The sequence below is a fragment of the Halyomorpha halys genome, unplaced genomic scaffold, assembly GCF_000696795.3.
Source record: "Halyomorpha halys isolate HHAL.00 unplaced genomic scaffold, Hhal_1.1 Scaffold16.1, whole genome shotgun sequence".
In the NCBI taxonomy this organism is placed as follows: Eukaryota; Metazoa; Arthropoda; class Insecta; order Hemiptera; family Pentatomidae; genus Halyomorpha; species Halyomorpha halys.
The window spans coordinates 1,308,851-1,318,443 of record NW_027116375.1 but is presented as its reverse complement, the minus strand read 5'-3'; the positions used below and the strand labels follow the sequence as shown (position 1 = coordinate 1,318,443).

The 9,593-nt window shown below is 33.6% G+C and overlaps 1 protein-coding gene across 1 annotated transcript in view; it reads left to right on the top strand.

Moving 5' to 3' along the window:
• LOC136797218 (homeobox protein HMX3-A-like) overlaps nucleotides 1-9,593 on the top strand; it is a 443,108-nt gene that overhangs the window by 258,928 nt on the left and 174,587 nt on the right. Inside the window, exon 2 of the mRNA XM_067053184.1 lies at nucleotides 1,270-1,472. Within this exon, the coding sequence (XP_066909285.1) occupies nucleotides 1,270-1,472 (203 nt within the window). The remainder of the gene's footprint in view (nucleotides 1-1,269; nucleotides 1,473-9,593) is intronic.

Here is a 9,593-nt window from a genome sequence, read left to right as displayed (position 1 = left end):
TCATGTAGATCAGTCTTTTGTAATGGATTGGCAATTTAGACCGTTTGCCTAGTAAATGTTGCAATAGTCGGAATGTACGAGCAGTTTCTTGTCTTTTTAGTCTTGTATGAGGATTCCATGTCAGTCGTCTGTCGAGATGTAGTCCTAAGTAGCGGATCTGTTCGACAGGAATAAGTGGGGTATTATTAAAGGATATTGTAGGGCAAGAGGTCATGGGGTAAAAACTCAAATAGTAAATTGGTGTACGATTTTTATTTGAGCGAACGTTTCGCCTCACGTTACAGGGCTTCGTCAGGGCCAAAAAAGATACAAACACTTGACAAAGTACAAAAAAAAAAAAGTGGAAAATAACAATAAAGGGATAAGAATAAAATCAAACCTTTTCATCTCTTAATTTGTACTTTCTTTAATATTTCTTATCTTTGTTTTTTATTATTAGCGTTTTCATTTATTGTTTATAACCTTTAATTTTTCTTATTAGTCCTGACGAAGCACTGCAACGTGGGGCGAAACGTTGGCTCAAATAAAAATAGTACACCAATTTACTATTTGAGTTTTATTTAACCGTACCTGGACCATATACCATTTATTTATTTTTTTTTACACATTTTCGTATCTCGTGATTGGTTACAAACCTGCCTTCTACGCCACAACCCCTGATGAAGACCTGAAGCTCAGGTCGAAACGTCGGCATAAGATAAATAAATATGGTTTTGTTTATTTATGTTGTTCTTTGCTGACCGCACCCCCCTACAAACTTCTCCAATCATTAATCTACGGTCAACTATCTACACCTCATTTTCAATTATTAAAGTTCTTCCTAACTCTAAATTTAATGTGAGGAAGAAATTATAATTGAAGATGTCCTTGAGGATGGCTAAAATGGCCGAAACGTTGGACTGGTGAAAAATAAAAAGTGTTGAGACAAAAAAGGATACAAGTTTTGATTTATTTAATAAATAATTACCTTGTCTCAAGAAATTGAAATAATATAATCACATATTATAATTAATGAGAAAAATATATATAAGTGAAATAGAATTATAAATATAAATGAAATAGAGTTATAAAGCGCGAAACATGGGCGTTGATGACCTCAGAGTTTTACGCCCTACAGCCCCAGATAACAACAACAAATGAGGAAATATCTAATTTTATTTTTCTATAAATCTTGCGAATTGTATGTCCAAGCACATTTACTTGAAATATTCCAAACATGATTATTCCATTAATCTTATTCTAATATTAAATCTTTTTTTCCCTTTTCAGAACCTGCCAAGAAGAGGTCGAGGAAAGAATCTCCTTCGTCCGACGCCTCCTCGGAAGAGGGCGAAAGGAAGCGGAAAAAGGCCCGAACGACCTTCACAGGAAGGCAGATCTTCGAATTGGAGCGGCAGTTCGAAGTGAAGAAGTACCTTAGCTCTACGGAGCGAGCGGAGATGGCGAAACTCCTCTCCGTCACCGAAACACAGGTAAGTGAATAACTTAGCGTTTTTATTAATCATTAAAAAAAGTTCTATTAGTGAAACTATTTAATTTAATATAATCATATAATATGCTATCTCTATTGTTACTACTATTTTTTAGTTTTGTTCTTTAGAGATTAGTAAGCGTCTTCTATGTGAATATTTTAAGAGTAAGCTTTATCGAAGATCCATTTATCTGACTTTAAAACTAATACAAGAGCCCAAGAGGAGAAAAAAGATATTTCACCCTATTTTTTATTACTTTAATAAAAACTAGGTATAAATACTAGTCGAAATTGATGAGTCTGCCAAGTATAGGTAAGCGGAATGGGAAATTATTTAGAACGTTTAAAAAAACGCTCTATATATTTAAAACTAACTTTAACCTAACACTTAACTTTTTTGGGATGTCCTCGAAATTTTTCGTAAAACCGTTTAGTACAAGAGCCGGGTGGAAAACAAGCCAGTTATTTCACCCCAATTTTTCATTACATTCATGAAAACTGCAGATAATTACTAGTATAAATTTTTGAGTCTGCCAAGTATAGGCAGTGTTCCGCTAACCTACGGCAACGGAAAGGTTGAATCAGAAAGGCTTTGGACCAGTAGCGCCCATGTGGCCAGCATCAAAAGCTTGCCTCCTCCAACGTTCTTGGTGGTAAGAGAAGCAAGCCAGATGAGTGAGAGATAGCTATCTTGTCTCAACCAGAGAAGGGTCTATCCTTTATTTTTTTCACTAATCATCAATATCCACATGAGTGAGTAGAGTTACTTCAGTGGTTCCCAGCAGCAGAGATAGGAGAGGCTTGGAGATGCGGGAGGAAGAAGGAAGAAGGAAGTAATCCATCTAGCAATAGTTTACATTCACATCATCATCAACCACCTCAATGTTAGATCTACAATCTCCATAGCCCAGTCATACAAAATTCTACTAAAAATCTAATCATAATGTTTTCTTTCGGTCACCCACTACACCATTTGTAACATAAAACAATAGAATTTTATTTTTCATTTAATCATGTTCATTTTCAATAAAAATGGCGGCTGTTTCAAAACCATAAAAAAACATTAATTTTTCATTCGGAGCTCTATATCATAAAACTACCAACAACACTAGAAAATCTAAAAGAACATTATTTAAAGAACAATAAATTTGCTGAAATATTAGACCTAATAGATCTATTTACGTCCAATAATTCTCGAGATATAGACTTTTAAAAAGCAACATTTCATAAAAATGTACTAAAATATGAGTAGTTAGTTAATTTATTTTGAGAAATGTATATCTCAGGAACTATGTGACGTACAGATGTCTATTAGCACTCAAATTAAAGCTAGTTTAATGAGCTATAAAGTAGTTTATGACCAAATAGAGTTAACCTGTGAAATATATGAAATAGATAATCAATTGTAGTAATTTTACAAAAATGATAAGTTAAAGATCGTTTATATAAACTAATAATGAACAATATACCTAAGCTGGGCTATCTACATTCGTTAGAATAAAACAATAAAACGAAAACGTCACTTCATATTTAATAATATTAAAAAACAAAACAAAAACTATACCTACTATTGGGAGGATAGGTGTCCAGCTCTAAGCAAAAGGTTTTGCGTTACATATATAAAAAACAGTTTAAGCTCAATCCTGAGGGTACAGACAGAAATTCATACAACTGATTTCGGCTAATATCGCTTAGCTTCGGTTCTCATGATACGCAGGGCAATTTGTCAAAAAATGGAAACAATCCTCCAGGGCCGTTCCATCACAAGCTGGACAAAGCTTCTGTGGGTCCAAAGCATATTTGATGAAGAATCTATATCTCAAAAACCATTCGACGAACAGATGTCTATTAGCACTCAAATTAAAGCTAATTTAATATACTATAAAATAGTTTATGACGTTTACCTTCGTAGGAGTAGTAGTTTTTATGATATTTGCTTGAGGCGACCGTTAACAGTTTTATTTGAAATACGCGAAATACATGAAAGAAATAAAAAAATATGATAATTAACTATAAGAAGTATCCAATTTAGAAAAAAATAAATATAAATTAAAGGATAGAATACATAATATTGAGGTGTAGATAGTTGACCGTAGATTACTTATTGGAGAAAATGGTCGGAAGTGAGGTCAGCAAAACAGAACATAAATAAACAAAAAATTATTTATTTTATTTAAAAACTAGCAGATTTAGCCAGGATTTACTGCTAACCTCCCTGATAAAATTCTGAAACTCAAGTCGAAAAGTTGCCATAAATAAATATTTTTTTGTTTATTTATGTTCTTTTTGCTAACTGCACCCCCGATCATCTTCTCCAATTTTACATAATATTATATACCGATAAAAATAGAGATAGGATAATACAATGAACACAATATAGGTATTATACAATAAATGTTAGAAAGGGATTTCGAAAATGTCTTTTATGATTCTGATACACTTCTATTAGGTGATTTAAATAGTAACTACACTCTATGGGGTTGTAGAATGACGAATACGAACGGAAAGCGGCTTCGAGATAAAGCAATGATGCTCGGTCTGGAAGTAGATACTCATCAGAACCCAACGTTCTATCCCTCCGGGATTATCTCCAGACCCGATATACTCAATATACTCGATATTACGCAAAACTTCAATTTATCAATAACCCAAATCCTAATCGAGTATTGACGTGTTTCTGATCACCTGTTTTAATCAGTTGCGTATAAAAAACGAATCCCTTATAACGTCCAACGAGGGATATCTCGATCGGGAGTAAGATGGAAGTCAGGAATGGATATCCTTCATAAATAGAAAGAATCTTTTAGATGAGAAGTTGATAAATATATGTTCACTTTTAATATTTTTGTTTTTCTTTCGATATCGATTGAATATTTGGTGGTACTAGGATTTTCTTTAGAAGCCAAAGATAAGAAGGTATTAATCATATAAGTATACATTTCTTCTTCGGTGTAAGCTTCTAGTTCAGGCTCGTTTGAGAAGTCTCATCGTCATGTTCCCATAGTAGAGATTTTTTCTTAGGCTTTTTTCCCCATTAAAAGTAAATAAGGAATATTAAATGCAATGGAGCAAACTACATACTAAGAATAATTACATAATGATAACAAACGTGTTTGTATTGTTCGTGACATTAATATTTTATCTACATGAATAATTTTAATAGTAAAGGCAATATTAGTAACATAAAAAGATACAACTCATCACCACCCTTGAGAAATGGTGCCAAAATTGGAGGATTAAATCCCACCAAATCACATTTACACTTTGTCGTAAACTAGTCTTGCCCCACATTGTCCTTTAATAATACCCCACTTATTCCTGTCGAACAGATCCGTTACTTAGGACTACATCTCGACAAACGACTGAGATGGAATCCTCATACAAGACTGAAAAGACAGGAAACTGCTCGTCGATTTCGACTATTACATTTACTAGACAAACGGTCTAAATTGCCAATCCATTACAAAAGACTGATCTACATGACTATTATAAGGATGTTTGAAACCTATCTGGACATACGGAGTTGAGCTTTAGCTCCACTAAACCATCAAATTCCTCCCGAATTCAATCCTTACAGTCCAAAATCCTTCGTAAAATCCTTACTTTGTCACAATTACCATTCCTTCCATGGAAAACTTCACAACCATCCAAATCCACTTGTTTCTAACATGGCTTCTCCTTCATTACCTAGTAATCCTCCTAGGCGTCTGAAAAGAAGATGGCCACGGGATCATCTCCTCTAGAAATGTTTTTGGAGTTCTATCAATGGGTAGATTCTCCACATGTATCATGTCATAATATCACTTACAGCAAATTTACTTGATGTGTATATATGTATACAGTTGTAAATAACGAAAAATAAATGATTAAAAAAAAAAATAAAGTTATTAGTAGTATTAACTTTCATAACGACTACACGGAGGCTGGTGTAGAACAAAGGGCACCAAAGGTTGGGCCTCGCCCGATATATCAAACTCTTTAATTGCCCTATTAACAGGGACAGCCATTATCAGGGAAGGCGCTGAGCTGTCTGATTTATATTAGCTAGGGAGTGAGGGCCAATGCCAACCGTATCTGTCTTTGATCGATAGCGTCACCTTGTCATCCGGGCCAATATTTAATTAGTCCTTTGGAGTGTGGAGTTTCTTCCATGGCAGCCATCTTGATTTTGATGAATGTATGACATTTATGTGTCAAGTTGGCCTTGATCAACTAAATGTTACGCTGGATCGGCCAGGTTAGTATTTACTGCAAATACTAGGCTTGTACGAATCATTCGTAAACTGGATGTGTTTTAACATAAGTGACGAAAAATTCTTACCATAAAAGTTACAACATAGTTCTGGAAAAATTCCAAAATTAATACTCCCTGGAAAGTGGGACAAAACATTGGTTAACAATAAATAGTTTACTGGAAGATTAGAATTTAGTTAAGAATAAATAGTTTAATTTATAATCTTAAACTCTTTCTTGAGACTGGTAATTTTTTTTTTTTGACTGCCCTCAAAATAGCCCTGAAAAAGCCCTGCAACGTGGGGCGAAACGTTGGCTCATTAAAATAGTGTAGTTCTACTATTTGAGTTTTTTTGACCGCACCCGGACCATATTCCTTTCATCTTTACACACGGTCAATCAATAATCTTCCATTACTATTTTTTTGTTCTTTTTTGACCGCACCCGGACCATATTCCTTTCATCTTTACACACGGTCAATCAATAATCTTCCAGTATTAAAATAAATAATTTAATTTCTATCAATTTTAGTCTCAAAACACTTTATATTTCTTACAAGTCCGACGTTTCGGCCAATCCGGCCTCAGGGACAATCTACTACAAAACAGCTTTTATTACGTGTATAATCCTCAAACATTTCAAAATACTTAACATTATCATTTATAATTTATCTTACCTTAATACAGATTTGGAATTATATAATTCAAAAACTCTAACTCGATGCAGGCTATTCTGCCCAGGTCAAAACAATAATTTCTATGAAACATTAAAAACATTAGGTAAAATATATATTTTTTGTTAATAAGTATATCCCACATATGTTTAATTACCTAAGTAGTCAATATTCACTTAAAACCAAAATTAAAATCATTTATCACAGTCACTATTCCTTAAAAACTTTATCACAACAATGCTTGTAACCTTCCTCCACTCAGTTCAAGCATTAAAATTATTTATTTTAACTATACTTTTGTCAATTTTCCTCTTCATTTCATTAGTAAAATTCTTATCAAGACTAATATAACTGTATTAAGGTAAGATAAATTACAAATAATAATGTTAAGTATTTTGAAATGTTTGAGGATCATACATGTAATAAAAGCTGTTTTGTGGTAGATCATCCCTGAGGATGGCCGGATAGGCCGAAACGTCGGACTTGTAAGAAAAATAAAATGTTTTGAAACTAAAATGGATAGAAATTAATTATTTATTTTGAATAAATAGTTTATTATTATTATTATACGGTTTTTGTCGCTATTGCGGATTATATATCTGAGGTTGGGGACCTAGAACTCCAACCACCTTCATGTTTTGTTTATTTATTTATTTTCTCTTTTCAAATGTTTAAAATCTTTCACACTATACGTGCTGTGTCTAAGAGAACTGACTGTTGAGCCTCTCTTAGTACATCAACAGCCACTCCCAAACCATTCACTCCTGCCACTGTCGATTCTGGTACGAGGCCATTGGTGGATATTATGATTGGAGTTGTGGTAACTCCCTCCAAGTGATACAGTTCCTTCAATTCCTGATATTTCCATTGTTTTTTTCCCACAGTAGAGCTTATATTATTATCGTTTGGGATTCCGACATCAATAAGTACTGCTTTCTTTTTTCTTAGATCAATAAGGAGGATATCTGGTTTATTATGAGGTACTGTATGGTCCGTAATTATTGATTCATCCCAATAGAGCTTGAGAGGACCTTCTTGAAGGCGTCTATTTGGTTAGTACTTGTAGTATGAGCTCTTATCTTCAATTAAGTTATACTTTATCGCCAGTGTCTGATGTAAAATATTTGCCACATTGTTGTGCCTCTGCAGATATTCAGTACCAGCCACCACTCCACATCCTCCAGTGATATGTTGGATTGATTCCAGTGCTACCGAGCATAATCGACACTTATCCGACGCTGTTGCGTCTTTTGGCTCATGCTCCCTATATGATTTGTTGGCAATAACCTGATCTTGAATTGCAACCACGAGTCTCGGAGAATAGTCTCTTCTTACCTACAAAATATTATATTTCATTATAATTTCATTATCATCCAGTTTTAGGCCTACCTTCTACGCCATAACCCCAGATGAAGACCTGAAACTCAGGTCGAAACGTCAGCATAAAATAATTAAATATTGCTTTGTTTATTTATGTTGTTTTTTGCTGATCGCACCCCCTGACAAACTTCTCCAATTATTATATTTTATCTTTCACTGTTATCAATCTACTACTGTCTAATTTCATAATTATCAATAATTTATTTTGTATTATTCAATTCAATATTTTGTATAATTCCAAATATGTTAGTATAATATTTATTTTCAATTTTATGTTTCTCTAAATGATGGTTGTTATCTCTTTTGTTCTATAGCTCTGATGAAGACATGAAACTTAGGTGGAAACATATAAATAAATATTTTTTGTTTATTTATGTGTTTTTTGCTAACCGCATCCCCCCCCCCCGACCATCTTCTCCAGTCAGTATTTTGAAACCTTTATTGACCGCCACCCAGACTATCTTTCTCCAATTATACCTATATTATGAACTAGGGTCCAGATGGGCACCACAAAAAACCGGTGGGTCACATGTTGAGTATAATTTGTGTCGTATGATCCAATTTAAGAGTTCAGTTTAGAACTGATTTATTCATGATGATGATGCTCGACGCTTTAAATACCTTTCATTGAATTCCATATTGCTCAGGTACTGACGAACTGATCAGATGAGCACACGGAGATATGCTATGATAGGCTCTTTTTTGTGCGACGACCAGGTAGGAACGAATTGAGTGGCACTTAACCCGCGGCGGCCAAAGGTTGGAAAAAATCCCGTTCCTTTCTTTCCTATTGAGGACTCGGTTGTTTTTTGCCTCCTCATCCTTCAGGACTAGGCATTCCGATCCCATATTTCGGCCCGGTGCTACCTACGTCAACTTTTATTAAAATTAATGATAGCTCTGATAGATAGGGCTACTTGTTTTTTCTCTTAAGAATCGATTCTCCTTGTTTTTTTTTATATCTAACAGGCCGTCCCTCTCTTTCAGAACTTCGTTAATCTCCAGTATATTTCCGGACGGCTATCATAATTCTTGGATATCTTAGTTGTTTTCTTCTCTTCCGTCCAGAAATAACGACGGAGGCGAAAGTTTATAAATTAGTTTTCGTTCTCTTTATAGGAAGCTCATTTGTCGTCAGTCGTTTAACTGCTCTTGATAGCATGAACTCAGCTAAGAAAGCCAGGATATTTTTACTAATAGAAACATCGTTTTAAGTTAAAATGGTCTAATTTATTTATTTGTTGTTAACAATTTTATTCTTAGAAGATGGTTCTATTCATAGTTACGATCCATCTGAAAAATTATTTTTGTGTTTGACATATTTGATCCTATTAGTGGTGGAAAGCCTCCAACACGAAATGTGTTATATCATATTAATGAGTGTGGTTTCTATACTCAAGGAATTTTCTATAATATAAAACTAATAGATAATGTTGCCATGGAAACGACCCTTATTCATGAATGAACCATTGATAAATAAATATCGTATCCATGGCAATTTTAGCTAGTAGTTTCTACTCAAAGCTAATTTTTGCCCAACTCTAATTGTTCACCAAACCTTCTATTCACATCTTTAATTTTTTATTTGAAACACAATAAGTTTACGTTTCTAATCAAAGGATTATCCAGTAAGTGTATTTTATTTTCTATTCCATATTCGATGGTGATATTTTTTTGATTGATAGATTTATTTATTGATATATATTACAATCTGCAACACAGTTGTGGGCAATAGGTAATAGTGATGAATGATCTCATACATACTAAAATAAAAAATAATAATAATAATCAAATAAAATAAAGAAAAAAAACAACTCTGAAAATATATACAAACAA